The 26968-nt window shown below is 39.8% G+C and overlaps 1 protein-coding gene across 1 annotated transcript; it reads left to right on the top strand.

Annotated features, from left to right (window-relative positions):
• The first annotated feature begins 3869 nt into the window (after window positions 1–3869).
• LOC135712955 (uncharacterized) lies at window positions 3870–19143 on the top strand. The gene is made up of 11 exons (XM_065236054.1): window positions 3870–3906; window positions 3966–4019; window positions 4076–4277; window positions 4337–4504; window positions 4910–5004; window positions 16648–16805; window positions 16878–17061; window positions 17121–17367; window positions 17421–17662; window positions 17720–18372; window positions 18434–19143. The coding sequence occupies exons 2-11, from the start codon at window positions 3986–3988 to the stop codon at window positions 19061–19063; spliced, it is 2613 nt and encodes an 870-aa protein (XP_065092126.1). The 5' UTR covers window positions 3870–3906; window positions 3966–3985; the 3' UTR covers window positions 19064–19143.
• The last annotated feature ends 7825 nt before the right edge of the window (window positions 19144–26968 follow it).

Here is a 26968-nt window from a genome sequence, read left to right as displayed (position 1 = left end):
ATCATTGGCCCGACAAAAAGTTCCCCAAACGCGAGAATTTCAAGCGGATCCTAAAGTAGGCGTCAACAAGAAATCAACCAGGCAGAAAAAAGAAAAAAAACGCTCCGGCATTCAGGGTGCAGGACTTCCCGCCTCTTCATGCTACGCAACACGGTCAAGAAAATCCACGGGTGCAATCCGGCCTCCGTAAAGAAACGTCTGGTGCCTCAGCTGGACAAAGCTCTCCATCCCCTCTGGATTCTGGAGACAACCACCAGCACAAAACGCCAATCCCGATCTCTTCTCTGCGGATGAGCTGATGAAGTTTTTCGTCGACATGACTAGCGCTCTTCGTCAGTGCCCCAACAAGCCCGAACAGATCCAAGTGCTCGGTATGGCGTCTAAACCGTTAACTAATGTCAATTGGAACGCCTACTCTGTACGAGCTAAAAAGTTCGAGTTTGCTGACTTCCTCTGCCAGCACAATATCGACGTGGGCCTCCTAACAGAGACCCATCTCAAATCGGGCGACAGGTTTTGGTTGCCTGATCACAACATTATCCGACTTGATCGCACCGACTCCAGGTGTTGCGGTCATCATCAAGAAGGGGATCAAGTTTCACATGAGCTCCCGATTCATTGTTGGGGGCGATCTGAATGCTCGTCACGAAGCAAGGCGCAACTACCAACGGAACCAGAACGGTAGTCTACTATTCAACCACTCGCAGCATGGACTGTATACAGTGCAATTTCCGGATAAACCGACATTCATCTCTCCGACGGGAAACCCTTCCTCGCTGGACTTCTTCTTGACGAACTTCGGGCTATCCAAGCCGGTAGCAATCTACGATTTAAGCTCCGACCACCAACCGGTGGTGGCTGAACTGGGCTACAACGTGGTCCCTGCTCCAAGTCTACACAAGGACTACCACCGCGTAACTGGGCCCAGTTTGGACGCGTGGTAGACAGGCACATCATCGACAACCCGTCGCTTGACACCGTGGAGGACATCGACCGAGCGTTGGAGGGACTCCACCAAGCCATAACCGTGGCTGACGAGGCGTGCGTCCGACGAGTTCCTGTGAGGGGTAAGTTTATTGCCATTGTTTCCCATACCCAACTCTTGATTCGCCTGAGAAATGTTCGTAGACGCCAGTTCCAAAGAACCGGAGATCTAGCAAGGAAACGTGAAATGGCCGATCTGAACAAGGAGATTGCTTCCAGAATGATCTCACTCCGAAACGAAAGATTCGGACGGTTCGTTCAGAACCTGGACGACCGCTCCAGACCATTCTGGAAAGTTGCCAAGGTCCTAAAGACGCACCCAAAACCCATTCCACCATGACGATCGGCTCATAATCACCCCTTAAGAGACAGCAAATGCGATTGGTGAGAATAGTGCCAAATCGCACTTGCTTGGCTTTAACATCCAAAGTCCGCTCGAAGTTCAGGTTGAGCAATGCCTACTCAACCTTGATTTCTCCCTTTGTGCTATCCCTCCGGAGGATAGAATCACAGTGAAACAGATTTGCTCAGCGCTGAAATGCGCCAAAAACATGAAGGCCCCCGGGTTCGACGGAATATTCAACCTGGAACTGCACTCCGTTTCAAGTATCTGGAAGACAGCGAAAATCATACCTATCCGGAAACCCGGGAAGGAGCCAACGCTAGCTTCAAGCTACAGACCGATCAGCCTCCTTCCAGCGCTGAGCAAATTGTTCGAGACAAATTATTCTCAATCGTTTGCTCAACTTTGTCGATGAACACAACATTCTCCTACCGGAACAGTTCGGGTTCAGGAAAGGGCAAATCATCAGCTAGTACGGGTGATGAATAACATCCGAAGTAACAAGGCTGTATCCAAGTCCACAGCCATGGCATTGTTAGACGTTGAGAAAGCGTTTGACAATGTCTGGCTTTGTAACTTCAACTTTCCTTTGCATCTTGTTAAAATCACCCGTAACTACCTTCAGAAAAGGTCGTTCAGGGTATCGTTGAATGGCTGCCTTTCAAACACGTTCTCCATCCCAGCAGGTGTTCCGCAGTCTGTTGGGCCATTTGCTTTACAGCATCTACACTTCTGACATTCCTCCCCTCGGAGACGGTTCCTGTTCGCAGATGATACCGCAATAACCGTCAAGGGTAGGATGCCTCGCGAAATAACAAACAAGCTCCAACGATGCCCTGACGCCTTTGCTGATTATGTCGCCACGTGGAAAATCAAAATCAATGCCTCCAAAAAACACAAACAATCATGTTCCTCCATCGGCAATCACCCAAACTAAAACAGGCTCCCTCTTGTACTGTAATCATGGAAGGCACAAGGGTTGAGTGGTCTGCCGAAGTAACCTATCTCGGGATGTTGTTTGACGAAAAGCTCCTATTCCGCTCGCATGTGGAGAAACCCGTAGTCAAGTGTTCCGCCTTGGTTAGGTGTCTGTATCCGCTGATTTGCCGCAGATCCCACATCTCAAGGGTGATCAAACTGGCTGTCTACAAACAAATTATAGCACCTGCGATCCTCTACGCAGCTCCGGTGCAGGAAACATGTGCACAGACTCACAGGAACTAGGATGATCCTTGATCGTCCCTTTGACACAAGAATTTCAGACCTCCACCAAGAGGCGAACATTCCTAAATTAGGTTTCAAAATTGATGACATTAAGAGTAGGTTTGTGCAGAAATGCAATACATCAGAACATGCTTTGATAAGCAATTTGTATATAGTACGTTAGGTGTATATAGTAGTTATAGGTTAGTTGTAGTTGTAAATAGTGGTTATAAGTAGTCTCCTTTTTCGAATTCAAAACAAACCAATCCCACCAAGGTGGTCATACTCTAAAACAGGCCTGATAGGACTAAAAAATTGCAAATAATAATTAAAATTTCAAATGTACCAAAGTTGAAAAGACGCATCTGTGTCACTTGATAATTCATACATGTAAACCACACAAATACAAGAAATAAAGATCATTTAAAGTTTAAAAAAAGCTCTACGTAATCTCAGTGGCATGATCCGCTGAACCTGCCTGATTACGCCGCTCGCTGCATGCTCATTCTCTTGGAAACCTTACGTGAGAGACGCACGAACATACAGCAATTGCTTATCTTCGATGCGTGGCGTTTGCTTAGAGTCGTTTTGATTAACTCTGATGTCGACTGCAAAGCAGCCGGACATTAATACCGGTTGGAGCTTACCACCATAAGTCTGAATACACTATTAAGGTGGATTCCGTCCTGAGCGATATTTCACGCGCGGAGCGAAATTTGCGAAGGTACCAGCGGGAGAAAAATACTAGTGGTCTCAAGCTCAGATGTGAATACACCTTTATCGGAAAGTTGTAAAGTCAAGGTGTTCACTGATCATGTCGACGGTCGCCACATGCTACACGACTTCGATATGATGTTTTGACATGTTCTATGATGCCACTTTACCGCTTGGCCTAAGATCTGAAACGAAAAACTAGGGGTGCCATTTTTTTCTTTTTCAATCTAATATAATGTTGTTCAAACAATAACAACCAATATTTTGCACTTCAACTTTTTTGTGAACTGCAACCAGTGGCATCACCACTGAGTTGTATGGCGTATTGTGTGAGTGTGTTTCCATGTATTTACATAATTAATTTACCAAAAATTAACAGCCACCTCTAGTTGGAACAGGTATAGCCAGTGCCAGAAAATGATGCTGCAGGAAACATGCTTGCTTATGATTGCTATCTTGTGTATTGGGTACTTCTACACACACACACTCTATTCATGAGTTCCGAACAAGACACAAGCGAATGGGAAGAAGCAAAATTTGGATTGTTTTGATTTCTGCAGCCTCTCGGCGATATGCTTAAGTCGGCCTTAAATGATAATTCATTTCCTTCATAATGATTGCTAGAATCAGTTGGTTCATTACTGTGCTGGTGTATTCCGAAGGTTAGTATGATCATGTAATTGTCACTTTGAACGTAGTTTTAATACCAATTCCGTAACAGGACGTCATCATGATGCGGATATGATGTTACCAAATGAGCGGACTTCTCTAGATGGTAACTAGAATTGTGAAGTTGGAAAACAATGGATACATGGTCATTGTTTTTTGCAGATTGCTCCTCTCGTTTTCATCAACTGGTACCATCATTAAAAGCAGCTCCAGCTTCTGGAGCACTTGCATTGATAAAGGAATTTGCTCACATGGGAGCTATAGGTTGGACTCAATCGGATGGTAGCGTCCTGTGGCATTGTGGAGGAACGTTGATTTGGGTGGACTATGTTATAACCGCTGCGCATTGTGTCGTTGATGACAGGTCGGATTGTGTGAACCGGATCAAATATGTTATAGCTGATAACTTTCTTCCCATTTTAGAAATGTGCGCCCCGATACTGTCCGGTTTGGCGATTTGAATCTTGAAAGTGATAGTGATAACGAGTATGCTCAACAACTGAAAATTACCGAAATACGCAGGCATCCGTTGCATCGATTTGGAGTAAAGTACCACGACATTGCTTTGATGAAATTGGAAAGACCAGTTAGGTGAGTCAAATATTTTAATTTATCATCAAATTATGGCGATGAAAGGTAGGGTAATTGAGAGCAGTGCTATTGGTTTTTATTAACATAGGCATAAAAGCCTGGTTGAAAACAAACAGCTTGGGACCTGCACTTTCTTATGTCACGTGCATTTTTGGAATTCTTTTATTTCAAATTTGCATTAACTCTGGCTCCGCAGTTCGATAAGTGCTTTACGGCTTCGACTCTGATTCTACAGCCCTGTTCCCAAAAATCACAATTTCATTGAGCATGGCTGAAAAACTCTAATTGGATCTTTGTGCTTGCCTTCAACTTTGTGTTTTTTTTAGCACTGCCATAGTTTTCGCATTTGTGTATTGTTTCATTCTAGCGAAGTGGAAAGCATTAAAACTTTTATTTTTACTACAGGTTACATGATACCGTTTGTCCAGCATGCCTTTGGATTAACGATGAAATTAGGTTCACAGAGCTCGTCGCTACAGGTTGGGGCAGCACCGGTTATTGTACGTATAGACTTATTTTTTTTCGTATCATCATCATCTCGTCACCATCTTTAGTGATCGAATCTCTTACGTCCATTATCACGGCAATATTATCACATTTGTATCAACATGTGCATTAGGGTGTCACAGTGCTCAAACGGTTCTAATTTGGGTCTTGATTAGACTCCCAAAATTAGAACTCATTTAGTAAGAAGCTGACTTGGCACAAATCATTTGAAATTTATATGGGAATTAATATGGGAAAATCAAAATTTTGGTTCATATCTATCTCAAAGTTCACCAGTTCACTCTGCTTTAAAAATGATAGTTGTGCTTGTTGAAAATTTTCTCAGCTACAACTTTGTTGAAAAGTACTGTTCAATCAAATGTAAGAAACAAAAGTTATTAATGATTCAAGTCACTGATATCTTATGATTATGCTCAACCAACTGTTCAGCCGGCAACATTGATGTTTCTGGCGCGTAGAATAAATGACAAAATCATGGCTACTATGTCATACTGCAGAATACAGTGTTGCCCACAATACAGTTGCTTAATTATGCCATAAGATTATCAATCTCCTAAACAATTAATAACTATTTAATTTGACGTTTGACTGACGATCTTTTTGCAAAGTTATAGCTGAGAAAATTTCCCGTAAGAATAGCGATATAACTTGTTAACAGTGCATTATGCAAAAAGGTTAGAAGCCAACGAATAAAAAGTTTGGTTTTCCCATAGAAATTTCCATATAAACTTCAAATGATTTGTGCCATGTCAGTTTCTTACCAAATGAGTTCAAATTTTGGGAGGCTAATCAGGACCCGATTTGGAACCGTTTGAACACTGTGGAGCGAACATTTCAAATTTTGCATCAGTGTATTGCTCACCCTCAGAATTATAGATTAGGCTTTAAGAAACAACGTTATAACGCTTAAATTTTCTGAAAAAAGGAAATTTTTTCAGAACAATATCTAAAAATATGTCATACAAATAATTTATATAAAGTAGCTCAATACCAAAATCAATGCTCGGTATTTATTAGGGAAGAGAAAGTCGACTTCTTTTGTTTAGAATTATTTGTATGACCAAGTAAACACTTTATTTAAAACTTAACTAAAAATATCATAAATGCTCAAGGAAAAATAGTTCACCAATTTTTGCCATTGTAGAAAATTGTATGCGGCTTACTTTTCCGAATGAAGATTTCTAAGTATACAATTCTGGAGAATTTTATAGGGTTTGTTAATTATAAACAATCCTATAGCACCACACAACTTGACCCTCACCGATTTAGTTGAAAATGGTCACATGTATTTAGTACGGAAGATCTTGTATTTTACATAGATAAAGAGACAATTTCGGCTCAAGACAATTATTTTACAGAGAGAATTTCCAGGCCAAATTGCAAAAAAAAAAGGCTCGACCTTCTCTGATTGGCATGCAACTTTGCATAATTGTTTATTATGGTCAATTTATTTAATTTATTTAATTTGTTTTTCTTCATCGAACATAACGTGTCTAAATGAAGCCTGATGGGGAAAAGCCTAGAAAAGGCGTAAAAACCCCATATCTTTTCGAAATACCTGAATCACAATAATACAATACAATTACAACGAACATTAATAAAGTCTATAGCATAAAAAAGTTATCCTCCTATGGCATAGAGTTGTCCGTGAATCAGGTAGAAGTCCTTCTCAGGAGTCTGCGTTGAATACGGTGACGAAAGGTTTCCGCTGCATAGTTAAAGTCGAAAAACTCGTAAAACTCGTTGAAACGCCCAGACATGAACCGTATTGAGTCATGCAAGCTGTAGTTCGCAGCACGAGGTCCAAGATGCAGGAAACTCCTCGACCGAAGAACTCGTTCGGGTGCGTAGATTTCGAATTCAGCCAAGATTCCTGGAGAGTCGATATCACCAATAAGTACTTTCGCTGCGAACACGGCCTGACTAATCTTCCGCCTATGTTCTAGTGTTTCAAGACCCAGGAGGCATACCGAACAAATTTCCTTTGAACAGATTCAATCCTCGCTATCCAAACTGCTTGATACGGGCACCATACTACCGAGCTGAATTCCAAGATCGATCGCACTAGAGAGCAGTATAGAGCATTTAGACAGGCAGGATCGCGAAACTCGTCAGCGATCTTGAAAATGAACCCGAGTTGCCTGTTAGCTTTCGCAACGATGCCCGAGTAATGAAGCTTAAGGCGCAGTTCAGCGTGATTCCTAGGTCACGAACATTGTCCCTTACGTTGCAGAAGTTGGTGATTTATCGTATAGTTGAATGCCACTGGTTTCAGCTTGCGATGAAATGAGATAATATTACATTTTTGTACATTCAACGTGAGATAGTTTCTTGAGCACCACTCTTCGAAAGTATTGATTAGGTGCTGAAGCCGCAAGCAATCGGCGAAGCTACGAACAATCACATAGATCTTCACATCATCCGCGTAGAACGATCGGCAACCAGTTGGGAGGATCAGTCCGGCCTCATTCACAAAAATCGAGAATAGCAACGGTCCCAAGTTGCTACCTTGAGGAATACCGGAGCTGTTTGTAAAAAATAGTCCGATTGCTCTGATCTGATTCTAACATAAAGTTCCCGATTGGTCAGATGGGACTTGAACCAACGAGTTAAACCCGATGATACACCGAGTTTTTCTAGTTTAGCTAGCAGTATGGAGTGGTCAACCCGGTCGAATGCAGCCTTAAGATCTGTATATACAACGTCCATCTGCGCTCCGGCTTCCATACTCCGAAGACATAAAGAAATGAACGGAGCTGGATTTGTTGAAACTGATCTCTTGGGATAAAAACCGCGTTGGTCAGGAGAAATGTAATTTCTGCAGCTAGAGAATAATGCGTCGTTGATGATGATTTGGAAAACTTTAGAGCAGGCACTGAGTGATGTGATCCCTCGGTAATTTTCGACGTTTCTCTTTTCTTCTTTCTTGTAGATCGGGAACATGAATGACGATTTCCAACGCGTAGGGAACTCCCCCTGCCGTAATGAAATATTGAACAGCTTCGAAAACGGTGTTGTAAGCTCTGAACAGTATCGCTTCAGGATGCTTGAGGGGATCCCGTCATGGCCAGCAGCATTAGAACATTTCAGCTTCTTGATGGCGGATTCGACGAGATCTACTATAACCGAGGTAATCGAAAAATTGAAAGCATCACTGGGAGTGTCCCTCACGGCTTTAGCAACTTGGGACAACGAAGCCGTAGTGTCATTGAAAATGCGTTTGAAATGTTCTGCCAGAAGATTACATTTCTCAAGGAAATTGCTGGCGATTCTATCACCCAGGTGAATTTCGACTGGTGGCCCTTCCTCGTTTCGTTTGGTATTCACGAATGACCAGAACTGCTTTGGATTAAGCCGTAAATTAGCCTACACACGCCTTGTGTAGTTCTTGTAAATAATGCGGTTATATGTGCGATATTCGTTGCTCGCTGTTGAAAATCATCGTTTGGTGAATGGGTTACGAGTACGACAGTATTTACGGAGGGCCTTCGATCTCAGACGCTTCAAATTCCGTAGTCGAGCATTGGACCATGCAGGTTTGGGAGAGGGTCTCCTCAGTGGGACAGAAACAGTTATTGCCCGGCCAACGACCTCAGCGAAGTAGTTGACGGCTTCATCAATAGATGAACACGTGTCAAGGAACTGCCAATCTGCCTGGGCAAGCGAGTGACTCAGCGCGACGAAATCTGCTCTACGAAAGTCGAGCTCATGTACATCAACAGGGGGGTTATCGTAGCGAACAGGAACAGATAGGTTGATGGAAACTTCCAACGCAGGATGATTGGTGTCGATGCCAATCAAAGGCTCTGGGGCTTCTAGGATAGAACATTCCAGTTCTGCAGCTTCGTTCGCCAGAACGAGATCAAGCAGCCGAGAGTTGCTATTCTGTATCGAGTTGATTTGCCTTAAGACATGCCACATAAGGTTGAAACCGTTTGAGCAAAAATACGACTATTGATTGATTGATTGGTTTATCTTTATTTAGGAGGATTTCAACATGAGGCTGGTTCGCCTCCAACTTATAAAACTATTTTGAATCTCACAAAAACTTCAAAATGGCGAATTTGATATTTTTCAACAAATCATAACTCGAAAACGTCAATTCAAATTGAAATTACGCCTAAGACTAAGGTGTAGGAATACATAATTGCTTTCAGGAAAAATAAACACGGTAAAAAATTTCATATAATTGTGGGTAAAAAATTTCATGTAATTTTGGGTAAAAATCCAAAATAGTGTTTAAAACTCAAATAACAAAAAAACATACTGTTTGGCCAGGATACGACTAGGCCCTACGTTGTGTTTTTACAGTGTGATGGAAATCGGCAAGGCGAAGACTTTTCCACAGTATAATTAAAACACTGCAATTATTTACCACTTGGTTCACTGTTTTATTGCCTCCGAAAGGCATCCTGCCTGCTCGGAGGAGGGACGAATAACTTAAACTATTTACAACAAATGAGTCCTTAAATATTATTCTCGAACAATAAAACTCACTCACAATAATTATTTACAACTAAAAACAACCATACAAAAGGTAAACAATAACAAATGCATACAAAACACTATGATACAAACAATGTGGATCGCATCGCTACCATCGTGGGGGGGGGGGGCTTTTACTGGTAACGCTTTATATATTCAAATGCCGTAGAGCCCGGCACCGATGGTGCGATCCAACACATACTTTAATATTTTTTGAATACAGTGAATACTCCACAACTCGTTATTCTATATCTCGATATTTTCCATTACTCGATAGATTCGGTGCCTTCAATTTTCCATGTATCGTACTCTCCAAAAGTCAATATTTCCACAAGTTGATGCTTCCTTTGGTCTGTGTAGTATTATTTTGATTCTATAACTCGATATGTCAAAGGCAGAGCATCTGAATTCTGTGGTTTTGATGTGAGAATCAAAGAGACTTTCAAAACATGATAACTGGTGAACATTGGCCGCATCAGACATGCTTCTGGAGTCCTCGGGAAAAGGGTCCGTAGCCAAAATCTATCACGAGGTAAATCAAACTTGAGTACTCAGGGCAGGAGTGCCCAGGTCAGAGTTGCAAATTCTCACGATTGTCACAAGAGCGTACGTAGCCAAAGGAAAAGACCAAAGCATAATTAAACGAATCTCACAGATGACACTCCCAACACCAAACCCCGGCTGATAATCCTTCGAAAGAGTGACGTTCATATCTGACATTCGAAACCTGAGTGTCGACTGTGACTATATGATGATACGTCAAGGCTGAGTGTTACACAGACAACAAGTAATGATTGTTGTTGTTTTGTTGATCTTGAGCTTCGTTTTTGTGTGTTAACAAATCTGGAGAACTTTGAGATTTGGACGTATTTACTTTTGTAACAAAACACGCCAATCACCGATTTCTCGCAAATAAAATCTCAACCTCGAAAGCATACACCACAATCAGGTAGATGAATGATTTCTATATCATTTGGTATTGTCTCGTTGCGAGGTCGAGCTTTTATTTGTGAAAAATCGGTGATTCGCGTGTTTGGTTACAAAATCAAATACGTCCAAATCTCAAAGTTCTATAGATTTATTGACACAAAAACGAACCAGGCTTCAAAATTATTCGGATAGGGATAGGGATAATATAAAATTATAGATTGAATAATGGATTATGGATAGGGATAATTTTGATGCTTAGGCAGCTCTGCACGACCCAATCAAAGTCTCCCCTGCGATCAAAGACACATGCTTGGCATACACAGTTTTGGGCACGAACTGCTCATTTGCTAATAACTTTGCACACAGTTGACGAAACATAGTTCTTTTTGAAGCAGTAGATGGAATAGAGTTTAAGCTTGTTTTAGATTTGTAAAAAAAAGTAGATTTTACTGCTAGTAGTAAACTGTAATTGCTTTTGCGTTGTAAAAATGAGGTGAGAAATGCTCACTACACATCTCGGAATTGAAGTGTTAAAATGATTAGTGTTGATTCAAAAATTAAGCTTTACCTTATCTTTGCATATCTATCGTAAACTATGAGCCTAATCTATCAATTACTTTAAAGAAAAAAAAAATCAACATCTGAGTGAAAATTTATTACCAAATGAGCAGTTGGTGTGTACAACTGTGCATGCCAAGCATGCAAAGACACCCCGTTTAACCGTAACTTTTTCTAACAACCGTTGAAAAAGCAGAATCCTTCAGGCGTATTAATCAATGAAATATATTTTTTATTATTTTTGGGTAGGGCACAACAACTGTGCGCTAGAACCGGAGGCTACTATAGGAAAAATGTATGTCACGATTATCATCAATGATAGGTAAATGAATGTCAACAATACTGATTGATAGAAAAATTACTGCTGAGATGACACTCACTATAAAGAAGAGTGTAAACAGCAAGACTTATTGAGTGGAGCGATGAGTGACCAACTTTCTTTGTCAACTTCAAATGCAACTGGTTCGTTGCTTGAGTGAGCGTCCGATTCGAGAGTGATAAAATAAAAAAGGGTGACTATGATCAGTCATTACGTGACTTCTACAGTGACAGTTTTCAAGACTGGCCCAGGTGTTTTAAGAAAAAGTTTTCAACGAGATCCAATATATGTCTGTCCTACTTCTGTTCAAGTTGCAGTGTAGAGGGAGAAGGGTTTTCAATATGTATATATAAATTATGTAATTGATGTCATTATTCATAATCATAAAATCAGAAATTCTACCCCTAATACGAAGCTCAATTTTTTCCCTGGTGCAGTAAGCCTCGTCGATTCATGCCTATTTGGAAGAACTCAAACTGTCTTTTGGGGCAATCAATGTTCTGAGATTTGCAAGGTAACATCTGGCGTACCACAAATGTCGTTGATCGGTCCTTTGTTGTTTTGCCGCTACATTAATGATCTCCCAACGGTGTTAAGATGGTGCTCAATTCAACGACGTTCAACTATACGGTTTGGCCCATGTGTTCGTGAGATAATAAGAATGGTTAACGAAGACCTTGATAGAGTTGCTGAATGGTCCAATCGCAATAAGCGTTTTATGAACCAGTCGAAAAGCTGTTGCTGCCTGTTATTATCATGAGAGGACAACCCATTTAATGAGACAGAGCTGTAGATCTCGATTTCGTGTTTCAAGCTTACTTGGAGTGGGATGGATTCATTAATCAGAAATGCTGGAAAATCTATGTCTGTCTGCGCCCGTTCTATAGTGTAGCTTCCGCCGCACCCACGAATGTTCGGCTTAAGATGTTCAAAGCTCTAATTATGTCGCATTTTCTGTTTGAAGATCTTCTGCATGTTAATCCTAGCGCAGAAAAATTCCAAGCAAGCGCACATAAACTACATCACATCATCCAGGAGAAGAGAAACTTTTCGTTATGTAGACATGCTTCCCAACAAACAATTCACAGTCACAAATAAGCATACACATTGAATAAATGCTGTATAACAGTGTACATTGCTGAATAAAACAGGATGTCGAATTATGTGCTGAAAAAAGCTCATTGAGATCGAAAGATGCGCCTTTATTCCGCCGTTTGCTCTGATATGACTAATTTACTTATTAAAAGCTTTATAAACGTTGACTGTCTTCCTGACTCAGAACCAGAAGTTTGATCTAATAACATACTGAATAAGTGTAATTTTCACATACATTGACGCTTTAATTCGACTGTTTTAAATTGATTCAATAACATGCTTTATTATACGTCTAATAATTGTTTTCTGGCTTCATTATTAGATTCCATTGCATTGCTTAACAATATAGCTGAATGAAGGTGAATACAGTCAGCATAATAGCTCTTATACCACTATGCGTCCATGCTTTAATTTCATGCTTTGTAAATGCTTTACAAACGGCGTATTCATTCATTATTCCACAGCACTGCTTCAAGCTAGCAACAAAACGAAATTGGTAGTATAGTGGTTACCGTTTCCGCTTTCCAAGTAGAAGGTCGCGAGTTCAATCCCAACCTAAACCCTTTTATTATATTTATTTTCTACGCCTAATTTATTTAAATCCTAATCATAGATCGTATCACTCACGACAACCAATTCATAGATCTATCGAAAAGAATAGCTCAGCATCCTTTCCATCGAAATTAGAGAGATGGAGAGGTAAAATTGGTTTCATGTAAAACAACTATCAATGAATTAATCATTCTCTCATCTCCATGAATTAGCTAGAGTTACGGCTGGGAGTACTGATAGGTTTTCAGATTCAAGCTTTTATTATTTATTTAGCTGCCCATTTGATGTACTCTAGGATAGCTCAGATGGCAAGGCAAGCGGCTGGTGATCGGAAGGTCATGGTTCGAATTCCATCTAACGACATGTGTGTGTATGTATGTATGTATGTAATAAATTTTCTATGATTTATATGTGTGGAGGGTGCGTGCTTCGACAGAAGTAATGACACAACAATCACTAACGAGAACAACTATGCTCTGTCCCGTTCTTATTTTCGGATTTATTATCCCGTAGTGGAATAAATGTATAATAGTGTCTAATTAAACATTATTTCACATGAGAATTAAGCGTCTATATACACCTTTATACCATCGATGTTTAAGGAAGTAATGATGTCTTGTAAAAGCTGAATAATCAAAAATTTGATCGAATAAGCTCTCTTACAACTTTTGTAAGTCGAATAAAAGCTTCTCGACATACCTTATTCAACATCAAATATTTCGATGTTGTGGTTGAATAAATTTTCCAGATTTGTGTGAACAAAGCCTGAACAGAAGTTATTATTCAAAATAGTACAAGTATTACTAAGCATGAAGTGGAATACAATAGTCAAACAGTCGTTTCTTCAATAGGCAATTGTTTGTTGGGTTGTTATGTAGATATACTTGTTGATTAACTGTTTCCAATGGATGGAAAGCATCCTTATCGAGGATGTCACGTAACTCGTTGATCCAACGCTGGAGCATAACCTCGTGAGCACAACAAAACTACACACTTAAAAATAACTATTTTTACACGAGACGTAATCCATCTTTGACGTAAATTATGGAACGTAAACAAACATGTCATGTAAAATTAAGTGTTCCCAAACCGAAACATACACAACTCGACAAAAAGTACGATTGATTGAATTTATTTTCTCGTTTCTTTCAACAGATTATTATGTCATTTGGGCCGCTTGCATGTGTCGGTCTCAGGGCACGGAAATTTACATGCTTTTTTGGTAGTGTGTATCGTTTAACTTTTTCCAGGCAACGTTGCCACCATTAATGCCGTGATAAAACTAAATGGAATAGGATCAAGAAAAATGGCTTCAGATAAAAACAATTCAGTCTCAAAACAGCTTTTTCACAAATGGCTTTATGGAAAAATATCGTTTTTTTTACTATCTTAGTTTTTCAAGATGTTTTTCCTTGAAAATAACTTATATTCATCAATGAGCAGAGAGATAGAAATTACAAAAATCGTCGAATTATCTCAGCTGGGTGGAATGATTAATATAACAAATAACTATATTTTGCATCCTAAATTAAAAATTATTAGTAAAATTAACGCTTTCCTAAGGCGGACTTTTTTTTCGATTAGATTAAATCTGTCACCTAAAAATAGATCAGAATATGAGAACTGTATCGATAATTTAGGTAATTCTTTCACTTTAATAATGAGGAAATATATGAGAATTTTTGACACTTTCAGTTTCGAACGATGAATTTGGCAAGATCCGATGATGAGGGGAAATGGATGGCCCATACATAAATTCATCAATAAAGGGTGATACGGTCAAAATTTGGTCAATATCAACTTGACGTATTTCTTTCAATTTTGCATTTAAAAAACCTGAACACCCCTCATTTTGAAGGTGTGTGTGTGTAGAATGTTGCTCCTATTTTGATTTTGGAATTCACTCTTCAGTTGTCAAAATGCCGTCCAAGCAAGAAGAGCAGCGTATCAAAATTTTGCTCGCGCATCGCGAAAATCCGAGCTACTCGCACGCAAAGTTGGCAAAATCGCTAAAAGTTGCCAAATCAACCGTTACAAATGTAATTAAAGTGTTTGGGGAACGTTTGTCGACAGCCAGGAAGTCTGGATCGGGGGGAGATCGAAAACCGGAAGCCGCTGAGACGACAAAGAGAGTTGCCGGTAGTTTCAAGCGAAACCCTAACCTCTCTCTCCGAGATGCCGCAAATAAGCTGGGTGTATCGTCTACAACCGTGCATCGAGCCAAAAAACGAGCCGGACTATCGACTTACAAGAAGGTAGTGACTCCAAATAGCGATGATAAACAAAATACGTCGGCCAAAGCGCGATCCCGGAGGCTGTACACGACGATGCTGACGAAGTTTGACTGCGTGGTAATGGACGACGAAACCAACGTCAAAGCCGACTACAAGCAGCTTCCGGGACAGGAGTTTTATACGGCAAAAGGAAGGGGAAAGGTAGCAGATGTTTTCAAGCACATGAAACTGTCAAAGTTTGCAAAGAAATATCTGGTTTGGCAAGCCATCTGTACCTGTGGCTTGAAAAGCAGCATTTTCATAGCTTCCGGGACTGTCAACCAAGAAATTTACGTGAAAGAGTGTTTGAATAAACGTCTGCTGCCTTTCCTGAAGAAACACGGGTGTTCCGTACTGTTTTGGCCGGATTTGGCATCTTGCCATTACGGTAAAAAGGCCATGGAGTGGTACGCCGCCAACAACGTGCAGGTGGTTCCCAAGGACAAGAACCCTCCCAACACGCCAGAGCTCCGCCCAATTGAGAAATACTGGGCTATTGTCAAGCGGAACCTAAAGAAGACCAAAAAAACTGCTAAGGGCGAGCAGCAGTTCAAGGCAAACTGGCTTTCTGCGGCGAAGAAGGTGGACAAGGTGGCTGTACAAAATCTGATGGCAGGGGTCAAGCGTAAGGCCCGGCAATTCGGATTTTGAAAAGTGGAAGCCTATCTGAATATTTTTCCTGAATTTTATACTAATTGAACTTGAAAAAGAAATTTAATTTGATTTTTTAAATAAACGATTTCACCGATTTACACGCGTTTTCCCTTGACCAAATTTTGACCGATCACCCTTTAGATTAAATTTTCAATAGCGACCAAAAATATCCATTAGTACCATCCCAATGACGCGTTCATCTAGATAACATTGATAAATTGCAGATTTTTGGCGATGGGCCAAATCTTAGATCCATAGGCCAACATTAGAGCCATTTCCTCTATTTAATGTACTCGAAATTCAACAGTAAATCTTACTGTAATTTCGTTGTTTTATTATAATTATTTTGTTTTCGGGGAACCAGCTGAAGGCTGAAAATCTCTCTAATAAAGCAAACAAAAATTCATAGGCTTTTTGATGAGAAATATTTTTTATCTAAAATTACTTGATTTTTTTTACCGTGCATATTTTTCCTTAAAAGGAATATTTTTTTCCAACATATTTGTCTCAGACATAATTTCGCATGAATGCAAGTGATGTTGATAAATCTAGAATACGCCATTTTGAAGTATTTTTTTTCGGGATTCATAACCTCTAAATTTGAGCTAAAACGAGAATGATTGACCATATAGAACAAATAAGTAAAGTTCCATGCAAATCGGAGAAGGTCGACAACCTTGAAAAACGATCACCACATATAGGCCCTTTTCTCGTGTTACGCGTGCTTTCCGGGAAGTAATTAATCGAAAAATTCATACGTTATTTTGCAGTGGAAACCCACACACCCGCACTATTGAAAGTCTCTTTAAAACCAATGAAGACCGAACAATGTGAAGCATTCTACTCAAAAGAGTTAGTGCGTGGATTGAAATCAGGACTTCATGAAAACCACCTATGTGCATTCGATGAAAAGATGGACACCTGTGAAGTGAGCACCAGGCGCCTATTTGTTGCATGCTGACTACATATCCTTTCATTGTATCTGTTTCTTAATTTCCAGGGTGATTCGGGTGGCCCACTGCAAATCAAATTATTGCATCACCGTCGACTCACTCCGTTTGTAGTGGCAGTCACATCTTTTGGGCTACCCTGTGGCCAATCAAAGCCTGGAGTTTATACCAAGATAGCACCCTATCAAGACTGGATTCTAGCAACTATGCGAAACACTGGTGCTATGGTTGAAGGTAAGTGAGCATTACGTAAAATGTGATGTGACTCCCGCCTCATTATTTGTTTCCCCTAGATGATATATTTAACGCCACATTCTGCGCATTGCGCTACGATAAGTTTCGAGAAGACTTGTACTCGTCACCTTTCAACCAAACCCATGTAAGCGTATTTCCTAAAAAGGAGCACATTTATAGCCATGTACACCCATCATACATCGCCAAGCTTATGTGGGCTGGTAACGATGGACCTCAGCATTGTTACGGTGTGATTGTCGATGAAAATACTATACTAACGGTAGCTGATTGCATCCAGTATAAAGGGTAAGTTCGGTCTCAATTGATAAACTCTCAATCATATGCTAACACTATTACAGAGTTCCGGTTTCTTACATATCGCATCCAGAAGGAATGATCAATGTTGCAAAGATCCATGTGCATCCTAGGTATGTGCCTGGATCCGGTTACAACAACATCGCTATTATGCGCTTGGAAAAATTGCTTAGCTTTATCAAAATTCGGCCAGCATGTATTAAAACATCGATACGGGAACCTGACACCGTATTCGGTGTCGGTCGGAAGGATTTGTATAATTGCAATCAGTTCCCCGATTGTATAGGTTAGTTTTGAACCAAGATAGTAGTTCATGTGAACCTTAAATCAATCATTGTTTCAGACCCATCATTGCTATCGCTGGAGGTTTATGTTAAAGTGAAAAACACAACCAGCTGCCTGATACCTCAAGAGTTTAGAGCACGATTTCAAGATGGAATCGCCAGTGATCTTATCTGTGCTGGGACTGACCGTTTCCTGGTGCCTGGTGCATGTGAACTGAAGATAGGAAGCTCCATATCGTCGGTTGATAAGGTTTTTACCCACCATCTTCAGATTCCTGAGGGAGATCAAGTAGTTGATGGTGATATCTATCCACCATTAGATGGGTTGGTACAGATTGGGCGTGACTGTGGCTATGGTGAGCATCTGATCGCAACACGGCCGCAAAGTCATCTTAAATGGATGGAGCGTATATTACTTCCAAAACCTGTCGGGGCAGATTCAGTTCAATTTTTGGACTCTATCCGCAGTGAGGGTGATTTGTGCGAGGATGAATATGGATTGCCTGGGCGCTGTGCATCCATTTCAAGGTGCCAACGAAAATGGAAGCAGTACGGCTTTACCGGATTGGCGAACTTCTGTTCCTCTAGCTCGGTGATCTGCTGCCCAAATGAAGAAATCGATAAGGATGGCTGGAATAGCAAGCATGCTATGCTGGAAAAATGCTCCAAACTCGTAAATGTGCTGCTTCCGGAAAATTCAAATGGACCGATGGTATGATACAGCTCGACACTTGAATGGCTTCCTGTGGTAACTACTGATTCCATTTTTGTAGGTTAAAATATTGGACAACTCATCCCAGTACCTTTGCATGGGTGCTATCGTGACTGATAAGACTATTCTTACTTCCGCCAGCTGTCTTGGTAGTAGAACATCAATCACTGTGCAACCGGTTGGAGATCGAATTAAAAACATACATCATGTAGACAAAGTTATTAAACATTACGCCTACAACACAACCGATTACAGTAGCGATATCGCTTTGCTACGCTTGACGGAACCATTACATTGGAGCCCACGTCTACACCCATTCTGTTTATGGACCAACAGAACGCACTCACCACTGATAGTTGAAATGATGCATCCAATCGATACCAATGACACTAATATTAAATTCAAAGAAGTGCTTACCATGTACAACTCTGACTGTCAAAGGACACATCATCATAGAGTGCGTGATTCTCATATTTGTGTAAAATATCCCTACTGGAAGTTTACCTGCCATCGATCACACAGTATTCTTAGATGGGAAGATTTCGATGGAGTTCCCTACATAGTTGGACTGTCTACGGATACTAGAGAATGTGAGAGCTGGTATTACATGACGTTTTCCCGCACATCGGCTTTTGTCGGCTGGATTGTGGATAATATAGACGAAGACGAAATCAGACGGTCGTTTAAGTAACGATTATAGAATTTATCTGATTTAGGTACCGTTGATGCATTCCATTAGTCGAAATGTTGCTGTTAGGTGAAAAATCACGTAGGGTATCTCTTTTTGCTTTTCTGTAAATTTTACGTGGCCCAAGTAAACTCTACGTATTCATTCTTTCCGTACACAAATTCTCCCTCAGTGATTTTCACGTCTGAAAAAATAAATGAGTGATTCACTCATAGTGCTATACAATATGGTGCTAGTTCATTGTGTATGTTTACATACCATTGCAAATCCAGATTGGTTTGGTTTTTTTTTCTGTAAGGCAATTTCGTGTTCTAACTAATATGAATTAAAATTTTGCGTGGAGATTAATTAAGTTTGTTCCTTTTAGTACGATGACAAGGGCCATCATGTATGGACTTCAAATCAAGTGGAAGATATATAAGGCGATGCATTTCCGTATGTGTTCCTGTTCTCGATCCTTGTCTCTGTCGATTTTTTTTCATTATATTTTTAATGCCGATGTGTCTTAATAAATAAATAATACAATTTATTTAAATCAAATCTTAATTAAACATCATTGAAATCACCATGAATTTGATCGAAAGCATAAAGAATCATGTAACTGCTACGTGATAATCCAGTGACATTGCAGCTCACTGAAATGAGTGCCTCCATATGATAATTACGTAAGTCTTACTATGTGTGTTTTCAATATGCATTGATGTGAGGATTATTTTGAGTGTAGAGGTCATTCAAATGGTTTGAAGGTTGTATGGAGACTATGGCTAAATACTATAGGAAATGTCTAAATTCCATTTAAAGCGCTCTAGCATTGGCTCGAGTATTCCAAAGTAATATGTGGTTGCCAATCAACTAACAATTTACCCTATTTTGTCATTTTCCTGCATTTTTATCCTTATTGAATTGCTACCAAACTGACCGCATCAGCAACAGGCTTGTTGGTCATTGTCATAGCAACTTCCGAGTAGCACACTTTCATCACATTAAGTTACAGCAACTTGTTTATGACTGAAATAAGTCGTATATAAGTTTCTACAATTGATTTGTGACAAGGGCTACACATTACATTTTTTCAGTTTTTGGAAAACTATAACCAAAATTTTAGCGATATAAGTGAAATTTCGAAAGCTTCCAAAGTCATTACCATACAAACTTCAAATCAAACCTTTATATATCTTTTAAATTTTCAACACAGACTCATATTTTGGGGTTATGAATCAAACTGAAGTGTGGCATATAAAATTGCAAATACTTTTTTATATTTATGAAAACGATGCCCCCTTTGTTTTTAAAATTTTATATGGACACTAATGAACCCGGACTTAAACTGCATACGTGGTATATGGATAGTAGAATGATGTAAAAAAAAAATTGAAATTTTCGTTCCACAGAACTCCAAAGGTTTCAGATCGGGTCCTGATTAGCCTCGCAAAATTTGAGCACGTTTGGTGAGAAACTGGCTTGGCACAAACCATTTGAAGCTTTTAAGGGAAATTACTATGGAAAAATTATGCTTTTTGTTCATTGACTTCTAGCCTTTTTCCATATCTGTTAAAAAGTTCTATTACTATTCTAATGGAACATTTTCGCAGCTGCAACTTTGCAGAAGATCGATTTCCAGTCAAACGTCAATTTAAATAGTTTGTTTTGTGGCAAAACTATATTTTGCAGTGTAACATTATAGCCATGATTTTTGTGATCTATTCCACGGGCCAGAAACACCAATGTTGCCTGCTGAACAGTTGATTGAGCATAATCATAAGACATTAGTGAGTTGAATCTTTCATAAGATTTGTTCCTTACATTTTATCGAAAATTGTTTCTTCAACAAAGTTGTAGCTGGAAAAACATTCTCACATGCACAGCTATCATTTTAATGGTGGAGCATAATGGTGAAATATTAGATTGATATGAACAAACAATTTCGTTTCCAATAGTAATTTTCTTATAAACTTCAAATGGTTTGTGCCAAGTCAGTTCTTACTAAATGAGTACACATTTTTGAAGGCTGATGGAGTAAAACTTTCAAATTTTGCATAAGTTTAATGGACAGTCCCTTATATAAAAATATTTTAGAAAATAGTACAGTTGGTAAGCCTGAGTAATGTACCCAAGCAGCACACTTCCATCTCGAAAAATTGCGGCAACTTACAATCAAGTCAAGGCCGGAATAAGACGCATAGGACTTTCTACCGTCGTTTTGCGACAAGTTTGCTGCTAGGGTAGTAACGACAAGCGGACGCTGAGTGTGAGATTTTGCATCGAATCGATCGGAAAAAAAATAAAAGTAATAAAATCAGAAACATACTTTGCACCACTCTGAGTGTAGAACTCTTTTTTTCAGATGTGGAAATCATATCCAGCTTTCCATGCTCAGTAATGGCGGCCTGTTTGTATGAATAAATGCATCTTTCACTGTGCTTTTTGACACTATCTGGATGTTCGAATTTCGAACCCTCCCTTTCTCTCTCCCAGGAACAGAAGAAAATGGAACAACATTCGCCCTCCAGTTAGTGTCAAAAAGCACAGAGAAGGATACATTTATTCATACAAACAGGCCGCCATTACCGAGCATGGAAAGCTGGATAAGGTTTACGTGAAACGCACATAGAAACAGTGTATGTGAAAATCACGTAAATTGCATTGATTAAGTATGTGTGCTTAATCGGAATTCCCTTTGATATTCAAGGGGTTTAACAGACATTCTACGTGAGTCTCATAAAACTGTGGAGAGTGGAAAAAAAAAGAAAGAGCTTACGTGATTTTTCACGTAGTTTCAACGTGTCGATTACTTTGAGTGTACTGCCATCGAAACACAGTGGGTCCGAGGTGGATAACATCGTGTTGCTCGTGAACGAAATGGGCCCACGCATTTAATCATTCAAGCAGTTGTTTGCCGATGATCCGAAGATCTATAGAATTATAGGTTCCGTTCTCGACTGTCTTGCACTTCAGCGCGATATTGACAATTTGTTGCTAAGGTCTAATGAAAATGGAAGGAAATAAATGTAAAAATGTAAAAGAATTTCATTTTATCGTCGCTGCGCTACTATCAATCACCAGTACTCATTGGAACGAGTCTCTGCAATTCTCGATCTAGGGGCTACGATTGACTCCAAATTGGGGTTTAACGATCACGTAGCACTAGTAACATCAGAGGCATATACTTCTAAAGCACAACGTTTTGGCCCCATAGAAACGTATTTTTCACTTTTAGGACCACAATTAAATTATGAACAGAAGTATTCCCTCCCCATGGACATGGAGGTTGACGGTACTGAAGCAAAGGGTTATGTTTAATTTCTTTATATTTGCAACGATGATGATTTCCTATAGTGACACATATCACCTTCTTAATGCTTCAGTATACCTCAAACGATTAATTCTTGGTTGTTAATAGAACTTCCTTGATGCAATCGGCTGCATTATGCAGACTGAGCAATTCTGATTATAGTATCAGATTTGTTCTGTATACAGAGGAACTGGGAGGGCTTATTAAAAACTTCTCACCAATAAAGTAATGATCTTCTTGTAAATTTTGCATATAATTTTATTAATATTTTATTTTATTTAAGCATATTATTTTTGTTACAGTCAATTTGCATTAGCATATGATACAAGAGATTTAATATTACTTGCTCGTTTTCGCGTAAAATAATCAATATTTATCTTACTTGTAATTACCTTTGAAAGTTTTTTTTTCAAGTTTTTTTTTGTTATCTGAAAATTTACCCAGTTTGGTTAGAAGTTTCGAAGCTAACGCATGTCCACAGGCCTAATAGAAAGATAGGCAGAACAAGTGTATCATTAAGAATGGTTGCATGCAGGGTTGCTTCCACTCACTTGCTATAGATGAGTGATTTTCGGAGTTTTGAATTCGTTAGATGTTGTAATGGAGATTTGTGCTGTTGGATGTGGGTGGAGATTGGAGGGCGGGTGTTTGGCGCATAGAGCCTGTCAATTTCGCTTTCAGAGTGTCGCAGTCAGCGGTTTTATGATTCGTGAGCGCTCGCGATTCGTAGAATCGTTGATTGTGGATTTGACGGGTTTTGTGTGTCGGACGCTTGTTTTTTTGGCCTCTTCTTGTATCTAATATGTGCAGAGTATCATTATAACGTCTAATGGTTTTGAGATTCCTGGTGGCGTGAAATATATTAGTGAGAATATCTTTTTGAGATTTTAGCAGTCACGTTTTGTTTGTAGTTTATATTTTATTTATTTCATGTAATTATCGTAAATAATAGTTATTCAAAGCGCTGTGGATTATAAGATGCTCGATGACCCTCGAGGGATCGATTTTGCTTACTGAGCAGAAAATCATGGATTTAACCCCAAGCTCTTCCACAGCACAATAAATCGCCACCATCATTTGTATATTTGATATTGAACATTAACCTCGGAAACTATTTGCATATCAAGCGAAAACGTAGTCCTGTATTGTCGCGAAGCGTTATGGTTCTGAGATGCTCGATGACCCTGGAGGGATCGTTTTTGTTTACTGAGCAGAAAATCATGGGTTTAATCCCAAGCTCTCCATCATGACTCTTAAAATTCATTATCACTAAACAAAATTAATATGTTCTTTCGATAGCCGGCTATCGAGAGATTAAATAAACAACAAATAAACAATACATACTTTTGGTTGCATCGCCAACTTGAGGTGAATCCTAACCGAATACCCTACCCAACCCTCCAACTCCGTAGCACTTATGAGGGTGTCGCTAAGTCGGTGGCCTCTCGTTAAGTAAGTACTACATCAACATTTCCTTCCCTATCCCTAGTTATGGTAAAGATGGGCGTGGCCGGGAATAGCGACAGTCATGCTTCTGTTACTCTTGTTTGGATTGGAACCAATGTTTACTCCTCAGCATTATTCCTGAAAGTAGTCTAACTGAGAATTTCAGAAGAGACGTGAGTGTCGCTAGTATCCAATCTACGAAGTATATCATAACAACGCTAACGCTAACGCTAACGCTAACGCTAACGCTAACGCTAACGCTAACGCTAATTAAATTATGAACAGAAGTATATACCAGCCGGTAATCAGTCTGTTTACTGTAAATACTATAACAAAAACAAAGTGTGGCTACACCTATAAGAATCTACATTAAAAATCCTTCAAATTGATCACGAATATCTTATTTGGTTGATGAGTAATCTCTTCTGAAAGTTGAAATTTTTAAAAATCTCGAAAATCCAGGGTTGTAGCCGAGAGGGATCTAGGCACTTCAGAGCAAAATCAAAAAAGGCGTTTATTCAGAATGAAGAAATAAGCGTTTTGGCCAAGTTTGGCTCAAATAGGTGACATCGACCACAGGTGGTGTACCCATTAGAATGAACCATATGCTGTTCTCGGCTTCATTCGACGTTACACTTGGCAGTTCACGGATATATACGAGCATAAGACACTGTACTGCACCCTACTCCGTAGCCTCCTAGAATACGGTGCTCCCATCTGGGCTCCGTTCCATATATCATTTGTCATAAAAGTTTAACGGATACAGAGAGGCTATTCATAACACTACGCAATCTGCCATGACGCGATCTCCTGTATCTACCAGACTACTCAGCTCGTTGCGTTTTGATTGACTTGGAAACATTCGATGAAAGGCGACAAAGGATTCAGCAACCGTTGAGTTTCGGCCTACTTCACAGAAACATCGACCGCCCTCATTTGCTATGTTCCACCCACTAAGGCTCTGAACCATTTGGTGGATTATTTTAACTTTTGGTTAAAATCGATTAACCCTGCTATCCGAGCATTGTTACTTCTGGCAGACAAGAAGTTAAATTTTGACAACTGTGGCTGAGTTCTTCTCGAAAACCGGTCAATCGACAGCACAGGGATTTTCGAACATAGAAAATAACTTTCGAAATGTCACTTTTAACCATGAGTTAAATTTAACTCGGCAAATGGTTCACAGCCTAAGAAGATCCAGCGGCGCCGGTGGGGTAGTGGTAAGCGTGATTACCTCTCACCCTAGCAGGCCTGGGTTCAATCCCAGTCGGCGCCGCCGGGATGTTCTGAGGCATAACATCTCTGATCACGCCTTTCTTCGGAAGGGAAGTAAAGCCGTTGGTTCCCCGGTTCATGAGTTGATGGCCCTAATAAACGTGTACCATATACTGACGATATCTTAGATGGTGCGACCATACCACATAAAATTGGGATGATATCCCGAATTGGCGGTTAGGCGCATCTTATGGTTATTGTTTATGCGGGGGGTCGATAGGTAGTGTTCAGGCAAAGACAACAAATCAAGAAGACTGGCAACTCTTCCATTTTCTCATACGAACGCTATGAGACAGGTACAATCGCGTCATCTGCCGCTCAAAGGTAAATGTTTCGAACGAATTTGATAGCAAAGATTACATCCTCAGACGAAGGGTTTGTGTATTTGCTCAGTTTTCTATGCGTTGCTTCCACCTTCACTCAAGCGCAGTGCTACTGTATCTGTCGCTTGGATTTTGGCAAAGTTGCCAGTCTTCTTGATTTGTTGTCTTTGGTTCAGGTGTGGGAGCTGCCTCCCTGGCGTCGGTAGCATTGGTGCTCAGCACGGAAAACAAGATCGACGGAAAACAAACCAAGGAAAAAAAAACTTAAGGAGATCTCGCCAACGGTCAGAACTAGGGTTGGCAGTACCGGAGGCTTACTTCTAAAACCGGTTTTCCGGTATTAAAAAATTTAATACCGGCAAAACCGGTATTAGGAGGAACAAAAAAAAAACTGCATAATTTTAAGAAAAATTGTTTATTGGTAAATGATTCATACTTTAAACATAACTGAGTCGATGTTCTTAGCAGCGAAACATTTCCAAGCTGATTTATGGAGCTTATGCGCATAGTTCATGATGCACTTCCATGAATATAAGATGTTCTAATTCCTCCAAATCATCCTGGAGTTTAGATCAAATTATCTATTATATCAACCACGACTGATACAATCGTAATAAGAAACAAAACATGTTTACGGGAATCAATATATATCAGTGATCAACAATTTCAATGTATATTAGTCGTTATAGGACCTCCAAATCATACAGCTGAAATGAACTGAACTCAAATGAACTACCAGATAATTATCGACTGAGTCAACGTTCGAAAAATATCCAAACAAGTATGTGGAGTCCAAGCGCAAGTTTTACGACATGGCCAGATATTTCACGAGATCCTACGTAATTTTATTGAGTTTATGCGCATTATTTTGGTTCCACTTTCGTAAAACATATTTTAGGTTTAGATACCCTTAAATTTCTAGCATACCTGTAAATGGATCGTAAATGATGTGTACTCCATAAATCTGGTTGTTTGATTGGTTCGTTGCTAAGAAAATTGTTTTAGTCGTTGTTAACGTAGTAGATCATCTGATCTGAAGAACATACAGATTTGAGGAACCTAGAACATCTTATATACATGGAATAAAATGTAATTGATACACGTATATAGACTCTGTTCGATCGTGGAGATCTAACTACCGGCCACCGGAGGTATTACTACCCGCTATTTCCAATAGCGGCACACCAAACCACGGGAAAGGGTAATTCGCCACTATAGCACACTTCACTATCGCAATGCTTCTTTAATGACCGTCGTGGGGTTTATTCGTCACGAATCACTCACTGTGATTATCACGCACGAAATATACGCACTCAATCGATTCCGTGATCGATTGATTGCCACCTTTGGCCACCACCGAGATCAATTTCGGATTTCGTGAGATCACTCGAATTGCACTGCACTGCTCGGAATAAAGGGAACGACTTGGGTTTGCTACTGGTTGCTTTGACTTTATGTTTTGTACTGATGGGATTGTGTAACTTTGTTTTCATTGAATGGGTTTTGCGTGTACAATAGCTTGTGGGTCGATCGTACAGTGTAGTGTATTATTGTGGTGACGGTTGGTGATTT

The sequence above is a fragment of the Ochlerotatus camptorhynchus genome, unplaced genomic scaffold (genome assembly GCF_037179485.1).
Source record: "Ochlerotatus camptorhynchus isolate MF236.1 unplaced genomic scaffold, CSIRO-AGI_Acam_v1.1 ptg000523l, whole genome shotgun sequence".
NCBI classification, from domain to species: domain Eukaryota; kingdom Metazoa; phylum Arthropoda; class Insecta; order Diptera; family Culicidae; genus Ochlerotatus; species Ochlerotatus camptorhynchus.
Note: the sequence above shows the minus strand (reverse complement) of the source record. Positions and strands in the feature narration are given on the sequence as shown.